The following is a 21,436-nucleotide window of genomic DNA, read 5'->3' on the forward strand; positions in this document are numbered from 1 at the left end:
GTGCACCAGTTCCTAAGAGAATTAACGCACGGGTGCTTATCAGTTCTGGTGAACAAGTTCCTAGCTGTCATTCAATATAAATACCCCGTTTTGGGACAGCCTGTAAATTTGCAAACTTTATTCAGGCAAGGAAAACATTTTTTTCACAGTCTGACCCTGTCTGTAAGACTGGAACTCATTAAAACTGGGAGCCCAATGTAGTACCACACTTATCTTCTACAATGAACACGGCATACCTACAAATGTGTTTACGTGTATGCGAGTCATGTTGTTCCTTTAAATTCTTCAGTGTTGTTCTTGTGATAGTGCATCGGATAACTGAAAGGAGCCGTTTATATTGCAGAAGCTGCTTAGTTTAGCGGACGTACAGTTGGGAACGGCATTACATTGAAGGTACGAAATATAAGATAAGTGTAACACATTTTTCTCAGAAATCAGACTCGAGAATTATTTCTTTCTTTGACACCCCTAGAAAAAATCTGAAGGATGCAGCTACCTTTTTTTCTTTCTTTGTTCTTTTTTAATTGAACAAATTCTAGCATTTTACGTCTGGCGATATGCTTATGAGGCACCCTGTTCAGTTCTCACTACCAATGTATTTGCAGGCTGGAAGGAGTTCCGTGACACAACCTGCAGTGCAACACATATTAAAGCACTGGGACCCCTTTTGCAAGCTCTTTAATCATCTAGACATGAAGCAATATTACAAACAAGCTATGCTCACCTTTCCTTGAAACAGACTCAATTCATTTCTTGCACACATCGGGCACAGAAATTACGTGTGAATACATTTACCTGATCCTCTGCCTTTCACTACAGCACACAGCAGTAAATCCTAATGACATCTCTGACATTAGGCTATCCGTAATCAACTCAAAAGAGCTAGGTTATCCCATGAGTCTTTTAAAACAATTTATTCAAGCTCTAACGGAGGCTAGGAAAGGGATATTTATGCCATCTAGCATTGCAGCTGCCATCTATGCTCATTGTTTACCTTTCTTGCACCACTCCTTCTCCTCTAGTTTCTCTATTCAAGTGCAAAACATTAGCAAATTTCATGTTTTTTATACTTGTGAATTTATTCATTTACCACCAATACAAGAGCTTTGTGCCTGCCAAAACGGCAGCACAAGCGTTGGAACATAACACAGAAGTAGACGACAGTGAACAGGTAGTGCCACTCTACCCGTACATTCTGTTCCTAGTGGTACAACAGTTGAACTGGACCAAGCGTGCCAGGCAAGAGAAATCTGTGCAGGTCTGGAGTTCAGTAGGTTGTGATCCACACGAATGTGGTGACGGTGCTGCCACCTATGGTTTGATCTAGCAGCGAATAAGCAAATTATGGCTTCACCTGCGTGGATAAGAAACTGCAGGGCCTACAACTCCCAATTTCCAGTGATTGCCAAAGAGGGTGAAAAATCAGCCACAATGTGTTCCAGCCAAGAAGGTTATATATAAAATATAGCATACAGCGCTCAAGTGGAGCTACTGTAACTTGTTATATTAATAAGTATTTTTTCTGCTAGGGGTGCTCAACGCAGATAATATTTGATCTATAAATGTACATATCATAACTGACATAGTTAACGTGTCATCTTTTACAAAGTAGGCCACTGTAGTCTAAACCACATAAATATTGGAACACTACCTGAGCAGCTTATTTAGCAGCATTCTGAGGTGGCCTGAAGATCATGTTACTTTATACCAGAGTTTTCAAACATGCAAATTACGCAGTGTGAGCATGATTTAAATAATGACAACTAGAAACATCAGGTCACTATCAGTCTTTAATTTAGCTTACAGTACGCAGAATAGAAACACGACATTGCACAATTCCAAACGGCACTTCACTTAGAGGAGGTGGTGTAGTCATCGGGCAACTTGGTTCTCCTTTGCTGTGAACACTTGTCATGATCTGAAAAAGTTATCCATTTTTATTTTTACATTTTTTACATCTGCGTTGATTAACAATAAACCATTTACTTTGAATCACAAGCTCAGGTGCACCCAAAGAAAGAGCACCCTACTTTCTTGAACTTCGGTTATGCATACCGGTGTGAACCATTTAAGTCTTAACAGTTGGAAGCTGTCCAGTATTATGCTGTTGATCTTTTTCCACTATGCAACTGTGGCAGAACAAAGACATTTTCTTGGAAGCACACAGATAATAGAAAAATAACCTCCTCAAGTTACAGCATCATTTACAGCATCAAGTTACAGCATCATCGTTACAGCAGTTTATTTAGCAGCATTCTGCAATGGCCTGAAGCTGTTACTTTATACCAGAGTTTTCAAACATGCACGTTACAGTGCGAGCATGACTTAACGATAACCACAAAAAAATAAAGGTAACTACTGCCCTTTCATTTAGCTCGGATTATGAAGAATCGAAACTAAAAATTGCACAACTCCCAACTGCACTTCACTTACATGAGGAACAGATTCTACAGGAGGTGGTGTAGTCGAAGGACTACTCGGTTCTGCTTTGATGTCAGCACTTGTCACGATCTGAAAAAGTTATTCATTTTTATTTTTAGATTTGAGCCAACAATGAACCATTTACATTGAATCACGAGCTCAGATGTACCCAAAAGAATAGCACCATACTTTCTCTAACTTCGGCTACGCATAACGGTGTGAACCGGTCAAGAGTAAACTGTTAGAAGCGGCCCCGTTTTATGCTGCTATCTTTTCCCCAGTGCAGCAGTGCCAGAACCAACATATTTTCTTGAAAGCACACAGATAAAAAAAAAACTACTCAAGTTACAGCATCAATGGAAGAGTCACTGGGCAGTTTATTTAGCAGCATTCTGCAATGGCCTGAAGCTAATGTTACTTTATACCAGAGTTTTCAAACATGCCCGTTATTCAGTGCAAGCATGACTTAAATAATGATAACCAGAAAAAGGAGGTCACTATTGCCCTTTAATTTAGCTCAGATTATGAAGAATCGAAACACAACATTGTACAATTCCAAACTGCACTTTACTTACATGAGTAACAGATTCCACAGGAGGCGGTGTAATCGATGGGCTACTTGGTTCTGTTTTGATGGCAACATTTGTCATGATCTGGAAAAGTTATTCATTCTTATTTTTACCTCCGAGCTGAGCTAACAATGAACCATTTATTTTGAATCACGAGCTCAGATGCACCCCCCCCAAAAAAAAGCACCATACTTTCTTGAACTTCGGTTATGCATACCAATGCGAACCATTTAAGTCTTAACTGTTGGAAGCTGTCCAGTTTTATGCTGTTAATGTTTTCCAACTATGCAACTGTGGCAGAACAAACACATTTTCTTGGAAGCAAACAGATAAAAAATTAAACCTACTGAAGTTACAGCATCATTGGAACAGTCCTTGAGCAGCTTATTTAGCAGCATTCTGCAATGGCCTGAAGCTCATATTACTTTAAACCAGAGCTTTCAAACATGCACATTATTCAGTGCGAGCATGACTTAAATAACGATAACCAGGAAAAGAAAGTGATTATTGCCCTTTAATTTAGCTCAGATTATGAAGAATTGAAACACAACATTGCACAATTCCAAACTTCACTTCACTCACAGGAGGCACAGATTCTACAGGAGGTGGTGTAGTCAAAGGGCTACTCGGTTCTGCTTTGATGTCAACACTTGTCATGATCTGGAAAAGTTGTTAATGTTTATTTATACATCTGAGCTGAGTTAACAACGAACCCTTTACTTTGAATCACGAGCTCAGATGCACCCAAAAGAAGAGCACCATACTTTCTCTAACTTCTGTTATGCATACCGGTGTGAACCAGCCAATAGTAAACTGTTAGAAACCGCCCCATTTTATGCTGCCATCTTTTCCCCCAGTGAAGCTGCGCCAGAACCAACACATTTTCTTGGAGGCACACAGATAAAAACCTACTCAATTTACACAATCATTGGAACAGTCCTTGAGAAGCTTATTTAGCAGCATTCTGCAATGGCCAGAAGCTCATGTTACTTTATACCATACATTCCAACATGCAATTTATGCAGTGCAAGCATGACTTAAATAACAATAATCAAAAAAGGAGGTCACTACTACTCTTTAATTCAGCTGATTATGAAGAATCGAAACACAACATTGCACATTTCCAAACTGCACTTCACTTACAAAAGACACAGATTCTAGAAGAGGCTGCGTAGTCGTAGGGCTACATGGTTCAGCTTTGATGTCAACAGTTGTCGTGATCTGAAAAAGTGATTATTTAAAAAATTTTTATATTTATTATTTATTCTGTGTTAGCAACGAACCATTTACTTTGAACCACGAGCACACAAGCACCAAGAAAAGAGTGCCATAATTTGTCCAATTTCATGCACACCGGTGCAAGCCATTTAGCACTCAATTGTTGGAAGATGTCCTACTTTATGGTGCACTTTTTTGCACTATGGAGCTGCACCAAACCAAAGCATTTTCTTGGAAGCACACGCACAAAAAAAGAAAAGAAAAAAAAACAACCTCCAAACCACATCATCACTGGCACATTACTGGATCAGTTTATTTAGCAGCATTCTGCAACAGCTTGAAGCTCGTTTCACTTTTAAACGGTCTTTTCAAACATTCAAGTTATGCAGTGTGTGCATGACTTAAATATTGATAACCTGAAACAGGAGGCCACTATTGCCCTTATAGCTTAGCTTGTGGAGAATGAAATCATATAAAATTGCACAATGCCTCACTGCACTTCATATTTAGGAGACAGTGTGGTTGTTGAGCTTGAACGTCCTCTCTACCTTGCTGTCAACAGTCTTCGCAATAATAACACACATATGGCTTGATATTTCTAATTGCCAAAACCTCAAGAATTTAATACGCAAGTTTAGTCTCTATGCAGTCAGCCAGTACTTTAATTCTAAAATTTAAATATCAAGCACACCTTTAACTGTAAATCACTAGACTTGAATCAACCCATTTCAAGCATTTAAAGTGTTGTCACATCTTATCAGCAAGATATTGCATCGTTAGTTATTTAATATGCCATAGATATGGCACGAGACATACTGATCCTTAAGACTAGTTGCATAGCATTTCTTTACTGACATCCAAGATTATTGCTCAGCTTGGGCTACTTACATGGCACAGAGAACACTAGCTTAACACCCTGCCTCTTCATGACTTTCTTTAGATTGCGCGACAACACAGGAAGATAAGGCACCATCTCAAGTTCAAAACACGCCTGTTGTCCAACCACAGCAAAAAAAGGGGGGGGTTATACATGCCAAAACCACTTTCTGATTATGAGGCATGCCGTAGTGGGGGACTCCGAAAATTTTGACCACCTGGGGTTCTTTAACGTGCACCTAAATCTAAGTACACAGGTGTTTTCGCATTTCGCCTCCATCGAAATTCGGCCGCCACGACCTCGTGCTCAGCAGCCCAACACCATAGCGACCGAGCAACTATGGCGGGTAACAACAGCAACACTAGTATGCTCTTAGCACAGCCTATTTAATAGGCATTCTGCAATGGCATGAAGCACAGGCCATGGGGGAACATGCATGCTGTTACATGAAAATACCTTCATTACATCCTGTATGCTTTATAATACGGTTGCCGACCGATAATTCGGTCGTGTTTGATTACTCAGACAACTCCGCAGCAACCCTATGGCCCCATAAACTTGCTGTATGAGGACGACTGAAATTTTGGACATTTCACACATTGTCGTGTGATAATTCAAACACTGACTACATGGCCACAGGCTAATTTGGCTCTTGAGTCAAGCAGGAATAGAGGTAATTTTGTTTTGATACATCACCAGCATGGTTGCTGGCCATGTCCCCAGTGCCTCCTCGAAACAAACTGAAACCTAGTTTATCCAGAAGTCACCGACATTGCCCAATCTGCAGGACATGCCAAGCCACTAAGTCGTAAAAGTTGCATAGCTGATTTGCGCAATTTATCATCCAAGTTCCGTTCCCCACTTATTATCCATCATTCAAGGTCGGCAAATCTTGTAGATAATGCTGGCGGAGTGTCGCTCTGGTGACTTAAGGCATGTGAAAAGTATGAAAAGCAATAGCATAAAGGGCAAGCATATGTGCATGTAGCAAAGCATTGACAAACTTAGGCCATTTTCTCGAACAATCACTTTCGAAGATACTTTCAAGACATTTTGCCTGACAAGCACTGCATGCATCAACAGGCAACACTGTTTCTGCAGTGTGATAACATAGCATGCTTGGCACTTTGCCAAGAATGCCATCACTCGTACATGCCGATGTGTCTTGTGCTAGTTACGCGCAACTGATAATATCCCCAAATGTGATGATCCAAGAATACGGCACTTTTTCTTTCTGCTGCTCATGTAATAAAGTAAATTACTGCATTTATTTGATTATAAGTTCTAATGCGGTCACGATTATAAGGCGAGGGTGTCCCCCGGTTGGGGGACACAATAAAGAAAATCAAGGCTGCACATTACGGCATAAGGTGATGCAGATTAGTCAATGGATTATTTAGACTCGTTGGGGATTGCCCGAACTACTGAATTACTAATCAAGCTAGAGTGGAAACTAGTGACCATGAAACAGCGGGAAAGGGAGCTTCAACATGCCGAAGCGAGAAGACAGTCGGGTTCCCCAAGAGATAACGCAAAATTCGCACTGCTGCAAAGTCACACTTCCAAGGCAAAATTCGCACATATCCTACACTCCACCTTTACTATTAAATTTTTCGAATTCTCAGTGAGGATTGTGCGTGCAGAAATAGGGTACAGCCTCACCTGCCAAATTAGTTTGTACAAACTGTGCTGCAGTTTAAAATCTAGATCGCCAGAAATGTGGCACTGCTGCCACCATAATAATGTGTCAACTGAATCTATCAGCCTCTCATAGAAGGTGGGGAGTGACTTCAAGGCTAAGAATTCTGGGAAAAAAACTCACCTTATCCGAATAAATACAGTATTTTCTGGTGAACCCTGTATTTCGGGCTTATTTGAACTTCCTCACAGTTCCTGTCAAGCCCGAATTATCATTCGGCAACTGTACATTCGTTACACACCAATAACGGTGAGACAACTTAGATTTGCTTTGTTACATTTGGTAACTTGTTTTGCCAGTGTTTGCAACTTTGACTATGGTACTATGTTACAACGGTACTATGTGTTACAGACTGACATCCTTTCATGTTGAAACCACATTTTGAATGGCAAGCAAGGACGTCAATTTATGAAGAGATATGAATGCCATGAGACCTGCAGAAACCGACAAGCTGGGCAGATAGATTAATTTGTGAGGAGCCGTTGTTGCCATGGGAACGGATCAAAACGTCCGTGGCCAGGCACTTGGCTTTGCTGTTACCAACCCTTTCATTGTCCTCTTCTTCTTCTTTGATCTTGGCAGCACCGTCGCTGTAGTGCTCATCCTCGTAGCACTGCAGAACACATTCTGGCTCAAAGACTTGGCCCACGTTTGTCTGAAACGAGACATCAGCCTGTGGTCACCACCATGAGGTGAAAAGTACTGCATGTGCGAGTTTTTTCACATGGCAAAAACCAAGGGCGTAGCACTGTGGCTGTACACCCTGCCCTAGCAGATCACTTGCAGCGAAATTTTCACCTTCGTTTGAGACGGTTATATTGTGTGAGGCTACATACACTCTAACTGTCTCGCTCTAGGCAAACGCCTTGGCCAGTGTAATGCAGCACCACCATGATCCTTCACGGCTCTTTTTTTGTTCGTGCAACATTGTATGAACGTATGACACTTGCCCAATTTAAGGTCACACATGCCATCCAACAACAGCATCACATGTACACTCGTTGAGCATCTTATTTGGCAGACATACCACAATGACAGGAAGTGCAGGCCAGGCAGAACCCACATGCCATTAGATTTCTAACAGATTTTCTCTTGGGTATTCTGTGTGAGCATGACTTTAATAATGTTAACTTGAAACGCAAGGTTACAATTCCCTTTTCAATTAGCTCTTAATGTATCAAAATATAATATTGTGAAGTACCACATTCCACTTCACTTAAAGGAGGCAGTGCGGTAGGTGAGCTCTGCCCAGATATTAACACCTGCCACACTGCTCTTGACTCTGCTGTGGATTTGGTGCAGGTGCAGTGTGAGGTTATTCTCCCAGGCAAAGCGTGTCAGGCACACAGTACAGATGTGCAGTCTTTTGCCTATGTGCACTAACATGAGCCTGTCTGGGTCTTTGTTATACACGAAGGGGGCTGGGTACAGATGGCACAGCTAGGACTTCTCCCCTTGCTTTAAAGAACCACCATCACAGCTGCAGTCATAGAAGAGCCCCACACTTCGTCAAAGTTAGATTAAGCATGCCAGTGTGAACCAGTTACGACTAAACTGTTAGAGGAAATGCAGCTGTGCCAGAACCAACACATTCTTTTCAACCCGGATGAAAAAAAAAAAGCATAAACTCTAAACCACAACATCCTAGGCAACCTCTTTGCTCAAATAATATGGTAGCAATTCTGTGATGGCTTGAAGCTCATCATCTTATCTTTGTACCAGATTTTTCAAAACTTCAAGTTATGCAGTGTGAACTTCACTAATGCTAATCTGGAACAGCAAGTCACTAATGCCCCTTAGCTAGCTTAGAGAGTGCAGAATACAATAGTAAAAATGTACAATTCCACATAGCATTCCACTTACAGGAGGTAGCGTAGTCGGTGGTCTACCCGGCAATGTTTTGGCACTAACACCTGCTACACTGGCCTTGACTCCGCTGTGCATCCGGCGCATGTGCAAGGCAAGGTTATTCTTCCAGGAAAACCGTTTTTGGCACACAGTACACCCATACGGCCTTTCACCTGTGTGCACCAGTGCATGCCTGTCTAGATCTTTGCTATATACAAAGGCGGCTGGGCACAGCTGGCACGGGTATGGTTTCTCGCTCTTATGCCACCTCTCATGCTGCGACAGTTTCGTCCTGGACTCGAACACCTTGCTGCACTCGTGGCAGTGGTACAACTGCACACCACTCGCATGTAGCTGCTTGTGCCTGTCGAAGGACGCCTTCTTGCAGAATTTGGACGGGCACAGCTCGCACGAATACCGCATCTCAGCCGTGTGGATACGCTGGTGGTTAAGGAGACCGTTCCGCTGGGCGAACTTTCGGCCACAGATGGAGCAGGCGTACGGCTTCTCGCCCGTGTGCAAGACTTGGTGATCTTTCAAATACTGATTCCTTGTAAAGCGCTGCCCACACACATTACACTCGTGACACCTGCCAGGATTCCTGCGAGGTTTCTTCACTGGAGCTCCTGAAGTGCCACCAGAGATTCTGCACAGTGGAAAAAAAGCATAGTATGAACTTATTTGAGCAGTTGTTTCAGCACGGCAATACGAACTCAGACACCGTGAAGAACAACAGGATAAGGAAAGAGAGAGGGCAAAAGTGCAGGAGCTGCGTAACAGATTGAACACTTGGGTTTTGGCTATGGTAGCGTCATTGCATCTGAGACGAGACATGCAGGAATTTGCAGCTAAGCTAAACCAAAAACAAACTCCTTAAGTGATTTATTTGTCAACTTTGATATCTACAAAATTGAGACTGTTTGGGCCTGTTGGCTCAACATATTGGCAAATTGTAACACTGAAAAGCACAAACAGGCATTTCTTCTGTCTGTCTATGTTCTTCTGTGCAACAGTTTGCCGACATCTACAAAGTCACTACCGTAAAATCCCAAGAGATAGCCCACCTAAGATTAAGAGAAAATCAGGTGAAAGTATGAGGTGGGCTAACTTTCAGTGTGCAGCAGAAAAAAGTTGAAAAATGTATAGCAGCCAGAGGATGAACATGCATTTATTAGCACTGACCATCGTCTGGTCCATGTTGGCGATGAAGACGTCACTATAGTCGTGCTGAAGGTGCAGTGTTCCTACAGTCTTTCAGAAGACCGATAACGCCTCCACATGGTGGATCGGGAGCTTCTGGCTGTCGTTTGTCACGGCGTGAAGTGACACACTGAACCTATTTTTTCATTGGGGCAGATATTGGCTCGAGGCGTTGAATTTCCCCAGCTTGGTTTCCAATGCGAGCTTCCTTGCATGCTCTTATAGCAGACAGTTACTAACTGCCCTTCCCACCGCTCTGTCTTCTAGCAGAAATTCAAAAAGTCCATTGTCAATCAGAAAACATAATTTGACCTCTGTTGAACGAGCGCTTAAACATTCCTTTTCCGTGAAACTCCCTAATGTGAGTTAGCAAAAAGGGGGAAGGGTGTAGTGGTGTTGCGCTCTTACTCTCTCCAGGGGAAAGGACCCAATTGAGCCCTAGTACAAGCCGGACTACTGTGTGACAAGGGAGGACTTCTTGCGTGCACATTTTGTGCAACCCATTTTTAGTGCTTGTTGAAATGAAGATCGACAAACAGACAGAACAAAAGATCAATATCGAATTTCTTGAGACAATCAGCAAGAACTGTGCAGAAGTTCATCAAATGTTGCTACACACCCATGGAAATGATGCCCTAAGGAAAAGAACTGTTTTCAAATGAGTCCAGCATTTTCGGGAAGGCCATGAAGACCCCAAAGACAATGCAAGATCAGGATGCCTCTCCACCTCACACGAATGTGAAAACATAAGACTTTGTGCATTCCCTTGCGCTCAATGACTCCTGAACAACTGCTAGAATATTGCCAGAAGCACTTGGTTTATGACAGTCATCTGTTCCCTGCACTTTGACAGAAAATATGCAAATGATAAAGGTTTGCATTAAGATGATGTTAAAACTGCTGGATCTTGAGCCAAGGGGTTGCAACAGAAGGATGCTGCAATGGTTGAAAAACTTCAGATGAGAGCCATAAAGTCTTGCAAAGGGTCACCATCGGCAACAGAACTTGGGTTTACAAATAACACATCAAGTTGAAGCCAAGGCAAAAAAGAAAAGGCACAGAATAACGAAGCAAAAATTATAGTCATGTCGATTGGGTTTTTTTACTTCCATGGAATTGTGCACCACGAATTTGTACCTGAAGGCCGAACTGGCAATGCAGTTTCCCACGTGGAGGCCCTGAAAGATCTGAAATATCGTGTGCACTGCGTGCAACCAAATTTGTCGCAAGAGGGGCGCTGGATTCAAAACCACGATACCAATGCTCTTGTGCACTCTGCATTGATAGTGCAAGAGTTTTGGGCCACTAATTCCATGACTGTGCTGGAACACCCTTTCTACTCACTAAATTGAGCTCCTCTGCGACTTTCTTTTGTTCCCTTATTACAAATTCGTGCTCTGGGGGGTAGAATTTTCGGGATGTGAGGACAATTTAAAATGAAACAACATTGGTGCTAAAGTGCATAACAGAAGGGGACTGCCATCATCATCATCATCATCATCATCTTTTAGGTCCACTGCAGGACAAAGAGGCCTCTCCCTGCAATCTCCAATTACCCCTTTCCTGTGCCAACCGATTCTAACTAGCGCCTGCGAATTTCCAAATTTCATTGCCCCACCTGGTCTTCTGCCGTCCTCGACTGCGCTTCCCTTCTCTTGGCACCCATTCTGTAACCCTAATGGTCCACCGGTTATCTAACCTACGCATTACATGACCTGACCAGCTCCATTTTTTACCTTAATGTCAATTAGAATAGCGCCTAAACCTGTTTGTTATCTGATCCAAACCGCTCTCTTTCTGTCTCTTAAAGTTATGCCTAGCATTCTTCGTTCCATCGCTCTTTGCGCGGTCCTTAACTTGTTCTGAAGCTTCTTTGTCAGTCTCCAAATTTCTGTCCCGTATGTCAGCACTGGTAAAATGCACTGAATGTGCGCCTTCCTTTTTAATGTTACTGGTAAACTTCCAGTATATCCTGATAGTGTATGCCCAGCTTATAAGAAATATTTCTTGTTTGGAGTTTCCAGTCACACAAAAGCACACAGCCCACTTCAGACCAACTTTCTACATTAGTTTGACTAGCAGTCTGATTTTTAAATGTTTTGAACACAGCCTGTGAAAATGCATTTAATCATTACTGTACAATACTATAGATTACAGTACTGTACAACACACGCAAAGGCTCCATAATCAGTTTGAACTTGCTTACACAGCGAAGCCCAATAATAGATTATGAGAAGCTTAGTGGATGTTTTCTAACATGGCAACTATTGAGTCAATAAAAGGATGCAGAAAGAAAAGAACTAGGCACTTGCTGCAAAAAGCCAAAAATAGTGTTCCCTGCCCAGTAGGTGTATGTACACATTTTTGTATTTACAAAGCCACAGGTTTCCTGCACAGCAGGGGTATTATTGTGGATAATATGCATGACAACAAATCTGCATTTTTAATTCATGTGTTTGAACTTAGTTGAATACTGAACATCTAGGAGGAAGACACTCATTTTCTATATGTTAGATTTTCTACTTTCAATACTTTTGGTAACAATCGCAAGTTAGCATTATTTTCAATCATGCTCTTGAAATGCTTCTTTAAAAGCGTACATAAGAATTCTCAAAAGCATTAAGTGCAATCATGATTTACTTACATCTGAAACATCAATAAGCAACAATTTTGTGCATCCTGGTATATAATGCACCTGATACATATTAAGATAAAATGGTAAAACAAAAATGCACTGAAGTAGGCACATTTCTAGTATTAAGAAAAGAGTTAAAGGGGCCCTGAAGCACTTTTCTTTGAAGCCTCAAAAATAAATTGGAGTGGGTGTAGTGCCTTCCAGAAATTTGCTCAAATATGATCTTGGTTTGAGCTTGTTGGTATTGATTCATGATTAAAAAAAGTGTGCTTCCAGAAATATATTACTCAAATAATTTTCCAAGAAAATTTAGTACAAGCATAATATTTGCCTTTCTGAATCCCCCTCAACGTCCTTCGCCCTGAAAGAGTGGCGCAACGCAAGTTACAGCGCCCCGCTTACGGCAGTACAGCACCTGGCTTCAATGTTGGATTTTTGTCTTCTAGTGGAAATTTATCGGTGGCATTGGCAAACCATAGTTCCGGCCACTGCTACTTTATCTCATCACTTCACTGCGCTACAATGTACTAGACAGTGACGTGCCGCTGTTTTCTCATACCGAGTGGCATAATTAGCAGATTTATTTTCGAACTTATCTCTATTGCAATCACACAATTTCCGAGGCTCGATCTAAATGTTGTTGATATGTTCATTCGTGTGAGTGCATCGGCAGCAAGCACATTGGCTCACCAATTGATGCCGCACTCCGAAGTCACGTTAAATAATTCCTAACGTAGCAAGCATCTACCACGACCGCAGTGCACCTCGAAGGTGTACAACTCGCGAAGCAGACAACCTGTTCCAGTCGAATTTGGGTACTTGGGTTGGCTCACGTCGCCATGCGCCCGAACTCAGTCACCCACATAGACCAATGAAAGGCTGCAGTTGTGTGAAACTTTTCAACGGCAGGAAGGCTCGCCACAGTACCCCGTAATAGCTGCGATACCTACACTATGCAGCAGATGCAGCTACATACAACTGTGGGGGCATATAGTGCAATGTCTGCTATTTGCATGGCAGGGCTGGAGTGTGCACTAGCGCCCGTGTGCTCCAGTCTGACCACGCTACATGGTGCGCACCAGCTTTGCCCTGCACCAGCTTGACTGATGGATAGTACTCACAGAATGCATAGTTTGAAGAGCTATTAATCGTTCAATATGAAGCAATGTCTGGCAAGGCTCCTAGCCAGGAGTACCGAGGGGTTAGCATGCGCTGGGAAGTGTATGTGTGCTCTGGGATTATATTTCGCATGGTTAGAGACTAGTTAAATGTTCGAAACTAATTGAAATGAGATAGTAGCAAATGCTACAACACACATAGGCAGTATGGCCACAGTTTCATTCTTACGTGCATGGGTGCAAGTGTGAGCGCACGATGGCTGGTGCGCTCACACTTGGTGCATGATCCTTATCATGGTGCATGATCCTTATCGAAATTCAAAATGCGGATTTTCACTTACTTTAGCCTGTTTGGTTCACTGCATCGACTACTGTATATAGTCGTGTATAAGCTGCATTTTTTTTTTTTCACTACCTTGACAAGGCGCGGCCCTTACACAAGGGGGGAGGGTATTGCAGTCTAATTTTTCTACCGTGTGTAATACCCTTGATTTCTTTGCGCAAGAAGAGCAAGTGCCGTTGTTTTCACTGCTCACACAAGCATGCCTGCCTATGCATCTGGTGCCCATATATAGCCCTCACTACTGCCGCTGTCACCACTGCTCAGATCCGGTTCGGTAACACACTCATGGATAGAGTCATCCTAGGTGTATTTCACGGCATTGGATATGACTGTGATGTCAGAGCTTTTCAGAATGTCCGAAGATAGTGCACGCCACAAGCTCAGAATCCGATAGCATGCACACAAACTGCAACACTCTCTTCATTTTTCTAATTGCTCATATCAGTGGTTTCTTTTTTTTTTTTTCGAAATTAGGGCTGCCAAGTCGCAGGTGGGGCTTTTACATGAATGTAACCCTTAGTCGAGTATATACAGTATTATACACAATACCAGTATTAAAAAGTGCATTGATCCAAACATCCTTCGCGATTGATGCTAGCTATCGGCCAATAGCAGCAGTCAGCAAAATTCTTGCATATGATGAGATATCAAAGTAGCTGGGAGCTTCGAAACTGGTGAGAACAACACCTCTGTTCGAAAAGAGGGCTTTTGAGATAAAAGCAACTTCACACTGTGTTTGTGAACCCCATGTGCTGCAAACAATTGCAAAATTTGGCTGAGATGTTCACAGCTGAATATGTTATATCCGGAACGTGTTTTCTCGCCAAGCCTGAGGGGTGGTTCAGGGTCCCTTGTCCATCCCGAGGTGACTCATTGACCATGAGAGACACCATTGTAAGGGAGGCATGTACCTAATATAAATACAGGTCCATTTTTTGCCTCCGTCTGAAAGCAACCTCTCTGGCTGAGAATCGAACACATGACCTTGTGGTCTCCAGCATAACGCTGAAACCAATGAGCCACTGCAGAGAAATTTGCTTTACTAGGAATCGTGCATCGAGATTCCCTTCGATCGCATTTCAGTAGACTCTAGAGAGCTCACCCTGTGTTGCTATCCATGATGCCCACGTCTTTCGAAGTTTCAGTGCTGCACCGTTGTGAGGTTACAGAGGTGATCCTTGGACGCAGAACTGTTGGCTCACATGCATCTTTACCGTCCATGTTTAGAGGGCCCTACAAAACAGAAAACACCTTTTTTTTTTGCAATACACGAAAATCTGTGAGCTTATCTTATTTTTATTTAGCATTTCTATTCTCAAATGGCCTTTGCATGCCTTCTCTCCAAGCGCAACATGCACATGAACGCACCCACTTATGTTCCCGAGAGCAAAACAGCAGGCACAGTTTGTCGAGGATAGGCATTGAACACGTAAATGACAGCGTACACTTCAATGACAGAGTAATGACAGAGTACACTTCAAGAGGTAAAAATTTTTCACTTGAAACAGAACTATGGGCCATGCTGGTACAATAAACAGCTAGGGCTAATATGTCCAAAGGGTGCCACCTTAATGTCTCTTGGGCTTAATACCTCTTGGGGATAAAAATGATGTATTTGCCATACGCCCATGTCAAAGGGATATGCTGGGATTTGGCATTCTCAAACAACACCTGGGGCTATGAAAGATGCTGTAGTGAGTGACTCCATACAATGATTTTTGTATTTTGGCATTGTCAAAATCTAGTCAGAGCTTATGGGGCATTGTGGGATGTTTTGTCTTAGTGCATCCATATTACCCAAGCAAATTTAGATTACCAACTACACTTTTTACTAAAATCACTATATTTAGGCCATCCCCCGAATTCAGATAACTGAAGTGTTGTCGTGTCTTGTCAGTAAGATGCATATCATATTGACCACAAATAACGACGAGGACAGTGGTAGAGAACACAAAAACGACACGGGCGGTAAGACATTGCCTTGCTTATTCAACATAACCGCAGTTTAGCAGCATTCGATATGCCACAGATATGGTACATTAAAGATACTGATTCTCATGCTGCGGCAAGTTGTTCTTTCATCCACTTTGAATTCCATTAATTTATAATTTCTTTATTTCAATTAGTCAGTACAAGTAATTTCCCCGTGTTGTCATAGGTGTCTTTGTTTGTTGGCTTCTTATGATATGATTAATAAATATCGGCCCCTCGGTGAATCTCCTTTATTCTTGTTCATTACATAACGAGGGTCTCGAATCCGGCAAAATTGATGCCTTCAGATAGCACGTGTGGGTTTATTGACCAGTTGCCTTCCCCCAGAAAAGATTGCCTACTCCTGACGCCTGCGGCAGAAAGGATGTTCCACATCCGCTGCCAAGGTTTGTGAGTGGTGGCGCTGGCTAACACACCCAGGGTTAGTTCTAGTAGTAACACATAAATACCCTAGAAAGTGGATGGGAAGACGGTGCCGCAGTAACTCAATTGGTAGAGCATCACATGCGTAATGCGAAGACGTCAAATCATTCCCCACCTGCGGCAAGTTGTTTTTTCATCCACTTTCAATTCCATTATTTATAATTTCTTTATTTCAATTAGTCAGTATAAGTAATTTCTCCTGTGTTGTCATTGGTGCCTTTAGTTGTTGGCTTCTTATGATATGATTAATAAATATAGGGACCTTCGGTTAATCCCCTATCTTCTCGTTCATAACTATAGACTAGACTTTTATAGTGTATGCAGGCATGTTTTCAAGGGAATGTACTTTTTTTTCAGTTGTGTGATAGAAGTTGGCAGACTGGGTCTATGCTGCATTGTGGCCATACAGTAGCCAACAAAAACATTTTATTACTTTACAACTGTTTTTTAACAGTGTATTAGTGCAGCAGCCATGGCAGCACTGTGATTTAGCTCAGTGCTATATCCAGCCTCGTTCCTCTGCCTACTGTCCTTCCGCATATTGTTGCCCCACATGTATGACAGCTGAACCCATTGGATTCATTCATAAAGGAAAGAAAAAAAGTATGAAGGATACGGTCGCCAACCGTATTGCCTTTAGTGGAACAGTCCTGACGAGGAAGAGTCCCGGGTCCCAACTTGACCCAGTTGGGACGGCCAAATGTTTGGACTTCAGCATTTTCTCTACAAAATAATGAACAAAACAGATTTAATCTTTACAATGCCTGGTAGCTTGTTTGCAAGTCCTTCTCCCTTTTCTCCAGTCACATTGTCATAAACATAAGGCGGTTTCGTTTTTGTCATGGTTCTAGTTCTCTTGTAGGCCCTCTGTTTACAGTGCCTTTATCTGTATTGGTAGTTATGTTAACCAGGCAAATACTTTATTGTTCTTGTAAATCGCGACATGACAGAACCCCCCCCCCCCCCCCCCCCCAAAAAAGAAAGTTAAAGTTTGTTACTTGTACAGAATGGCAGCCCCTAGCACTGCCAGGGTTGATCTCCACAAGACCACCCCCCTATATAACCCTAACAAACGTGATCACAACTTAAACCTGCCATTGCATGATGCCAAAACTTTTCAAATTTCAAAGCATTTCAAATCTCTGAGAAGATGCAATGTAAATTAAGACAGTGCCCCATCCACTGCATATTTTAGGTGATACAAAAATAAAGTTCAATTGGAAGTCAGCTCCTGGCTCCGCCACTGCATTCCGTCCTTTGTCGGCCGTTGTCCTGTGCACATCTTCAACATCTTTCTGCACTCATGGCAGCAGTACAGGTCCGCCCCACTCAGGTGTAGCTACTTGTGCCTATCCAATGGCATCTCCACGCAAAATTTGCACAAGCAGAGCTTGAATGCACACGGTACCTTATTTGTGTGGATGCGCCTGTGGTTGAGGAAACCGGTTCGTAGGGCAAACTTCCGGCCACAGGTGGGGCAGGTGTACGGCTTCTCGCCCGTGTGCAAGACCCGGTGTTCTTTCAAATAGCGCTTTCTTGTATAGCGCTGCTTACACACAGTACACTCGTGACGCCTGATGATATTCCTGCCAGACTTTTTCACTAGCGCTCCTGAAGTGCCACTGGAGAATCTGCACATTGAAAAAAAAAAAAAAAAAAAAGAAGGTACAGTATGAACTTAATTGAGCAGTATGTGCAGCACAGTAGTGTAGACTTAACAATGTAAGGAACAATAGGACAAAGAAATATAGATGACCTAAGTCCTGAAGCTGCAGTGGTTTCAGCTATAGTCAGATCACTCAATCTGATCAAAAACCTTTTGACACATTGTTGAACACTATGTACCTGAACATTAACTTTTGGCCAGATTTTGAAATTTTCAGCAAAGGTGCATATTAAAAAATAAAGATTTGAAAAAGGGAATCATCAAAACTCTCCTCAAGTGCTCCCCACACTTCTGAAATCAAACAATTCAAAATGTGCACTTTAGTCTGCTTGGCTACATAATTTTGAAATGACAGCAGCAGGGAAGACAAAGCAACCTCTTTCAGGTTGCATAACTTTTTGGGATGACATGTATGCTGCTTTACTTACACGATAACTTAAATACTGACACATGCTTCGGAGTGCATATTGCTGTGTATGCTAGGCTAATATGAAAAGCAACTTAATTTTTTCCAGCAGTGGGTTGCTTTTATCTCAGCATTCTGACAGCATACACATAATGTGGGTATGCACCTCGCTCCCGTTTTCTCATCCCCCCGTCAGCAGCAAAACTGACTGGACAGCCTGGCTCAGTTCCGGGGACGTCGACCGACAGCTTGAACTGGTGGACTGGGCGGAGAAGGCCAAGCAGGCCCAGGGCCTCACTTGAGCCTGATCCCTCAGCCACATCCCCCTTTACCCTTCCCCCTTTCAATAATGTTTACCACCACCACCCCGACCCAAATGCACACTGTCAATTTCCGACTCTTTTGCCATAGAAGCTAGAGACATTTGACTAGCAGTCTGATCTCTTACTTCTTGAACGCAGCCTATGAAAATGCTCCTAACCATTAATGTAAAATGCTGTAGATTAGAGTACTGAACAAATGCCCTACAAAGCATGTATAGGCTCCAACTTCACTTCAATGTTCATTAATAGGGAAGCATATAAGTTTCCTGGGCAAGTAACGTCCATTTTTTCCAGTAATCCAGCTCATTGATTAGAATTTTCTGCGACTTTTTTTCTGTATGGTCTAAAAAAAGTAATAATAAACCAGACCTGGTATATCAACGTTCCCTTCAATCAAGTTTCAGTGGACTTGGAAGAGCTCACCCTGTGTCACTACTTAAGATGGCTGCATCTCTTGAAGATCCAGTGCTGCACCTTTGCGGGGTTACAGAGATTGTCTTTGGATGCAGGGCTGCTGGCTTGCATGCATCTTCGCTATCCATGCCTAGAGGGCCCTACAAAACAGCATGCATTTTATTTTTAGGTACACTCTGACAGCAACACGACAAATATAAGCACATCGTCTTTTCTCAAATGATGTCTGCATGATACTTTCCTTCCAGCAGCAATACGCACAAGGAAGCCCCCACTGATGTTCCTGAGAGGAAATCAGATGGTGTAGTTTGACGAAGAAGAGAAATGAACAAGTGAGTGACGGCTGTAACTGTTCAGTGGCGATAGTGCACCTCAAGAGGTGCAAATTTTTCAACCGACAGAGAGCTATGGAACATGATAGCTACAACTAATATATCCAAGTGGTGGCAGCTGAATGTCTCTCAGGGATAAATATAGTGCATTTGCCACATGCCTATGGGTGCAAGCGTATGAGTGCACTATAGATTCAAGCTGGTATCTGACGTCCCCTGACAACACCTAGGATTTGCAGAACGCTGTAGTGTATGGTTACCCCCCATATAGCAATCTCTGTATTTCAGCATTGTCAAAACCTGGCCAGTGATACTAGAATGTTTTGTCTCGATGTGTTCACACTGTAATGCTCACTTGATGGGTCCAAAATTGAAGCTGTCAACACAATTTGAGCAGAGAGCAAGGAGGCGGACTCTAGGTGAGGGAAGAGGAGGACATGCAGGATCACATGATGGGTAAAGTCAGCTTTGAAGGTTAGTGAGAAAAGAGCAGGCACAGCACAGGCAACGCAGTGAATATATGGCACCCACTGAAATGATGCATAAAAACACTTGCAAGGAACAGTAAAAGGAAAGTTTACAGTAAGTTATCGATGGGAGGAGCAGTTCGATGCACAGGTCAGCAGCCATTTATACAGAATAACAAGGAGGTATCAATGCCAGTGCATTACATTTGTTCGGTATAGCCTGAGTAACAAGTGTGCTCTAACACTGTATGCATTTAGTAACATGCACCTTTTATACAGAAATAAAACAGCAGTGCGAAAACCACAACCGGTTTGGCATTCATATATAACAGACAACAGGACTGTCACTCACTGTGGTGATTTAGCAGCTATGGTGTTGCACTGCTAAGCACGAGGTTGCGGGATGAAATCTGGCCATGTCAGCCACATTTCAATGGGGGGAAAATGCAAAAACGCCCATGTCCAGTACATTGGGGGCACGTTAAAGATCCCCAGGTAGTCAGAATTATTCCAGAGTCCCCCACTATGGCATGCCTCATCATCAGATTGTGGTTTTGGCACGTAACACCGAAGAATTTTTTAAAACTGAGTTGTTGGTGAATCAATTCCTTATTGCTTAAAGAAGTCCCTTAAACAATTACATACTTTGTTGTCATGTAGGCTTGTATGTATTGCTACACTGTTCGTAGCCTACAGCATTAAGATTTCAAATGTATACAGAATTCTGTAGAGCTTTTAATAAATCTTAATCATGGAAAATTTGACCTCAGTGTATCACCACTTTGTTTTTATTGTGTCTATTTTTTACAGAGTAATCTTAACAATATTTACGGGCCCTGGTATTTACTGTGAATGCAAGTTACAATAATCACAACGATGTAGTGTTTGTTTTTCATTACAGTAATGGAAAACACCGACTGAAAGCCAAGGAAAAAAAAAAAGTATTACGTCATAGTTATCTTTTTGCCACATGTCAGTAAGCAAGAGAGCATCAAAGACAGAAGAAAATTGCACTCAATCAAGAAAAAGAAAGGGGGGACGGGGACGGAAGAAGTTAAATGGCAGCTCGCAATATGCGCCTCAATTTTAACATTTTTATCTGCTGCCAGCTTTCATTTCGAAAGACTTCTGTGTCATCACATAAAAATGCAGCCTAGTCAGAACATAGAACTTCATTATCTTGTTTTTGAGCAGCATGTTGTGCTCAGCATATTTAACCAGGTTCAGCTTGGTCAGTTGCAGAAATGATGCCAGCTCCCAGGGACGATCACTGTTTACCTGCTTCAAGCTAAAGCAGTGCACGAAAGCGTTAAGTGCCATCACAAGTGCACCAAGTTGTTCTGATGGCTATCAGAGATCGCCCCTGTCAACTTCCTTAGTGAGGAACGCTGCTGCTGGAGGTGACCGATCCTTTTGCTGCCACATAGCCAACCATATACAGGGGTGGGAATGCCCGATGTCACTTTGTAGTAATTTTCGGAGCAG

General features: G+C 42.5%; 1 protein-coding gene across 1 annotated transcript in view; it reads right to left on the reverse strand.

Moving 5' to 3' along the window:
• LOC126538992 (uncharacterized) overlaps positions 1-21,436 on the reverse strand; it is a 104,760-nt gene that overhangs the window by 48,250 nt on the left and 35,074 nt on the right. Inside the window, exons 12-15 of the mRNA XM_072285232.1 lie at positions 19,162-19,292; positions 17,752-17,974; positions 15,031-15,161; positions 8,648-9,278 (exon numbers count right to left, since the gene is read on the reverse strand). Of these exons, the coding sequence (XP_072141333.1) occupies positions 8,648-9,278; positions 15,031-15,161; positions 17,752-17,974; positions 19,162-19,292 (1,116 nt within the window). The remainder of the gene's footprint in view (positions 1-8,647; positions 9,279-15,030; positions 15,162-17,751; positions 17,975-19,161; positions 19,293-21,436) is intronic.

The sequence above is a fragment of the Dermacentor andersoni genome, chromosome 11 (assembly GCF_023375885.2).
Source record: "Dermacentor andersoni chromosome 11, qqDerAnde1_hic_scaffold, whole genome shotgun sequence".
In the NCBI taxonomy this organism is placed as follows: domain Eukaryota; kingdom Metazoa; phylum Arthropoda; class Arachnida; order Ixodida; family Ixodidae; genus Dermacentor; species Dermacentor andersoni.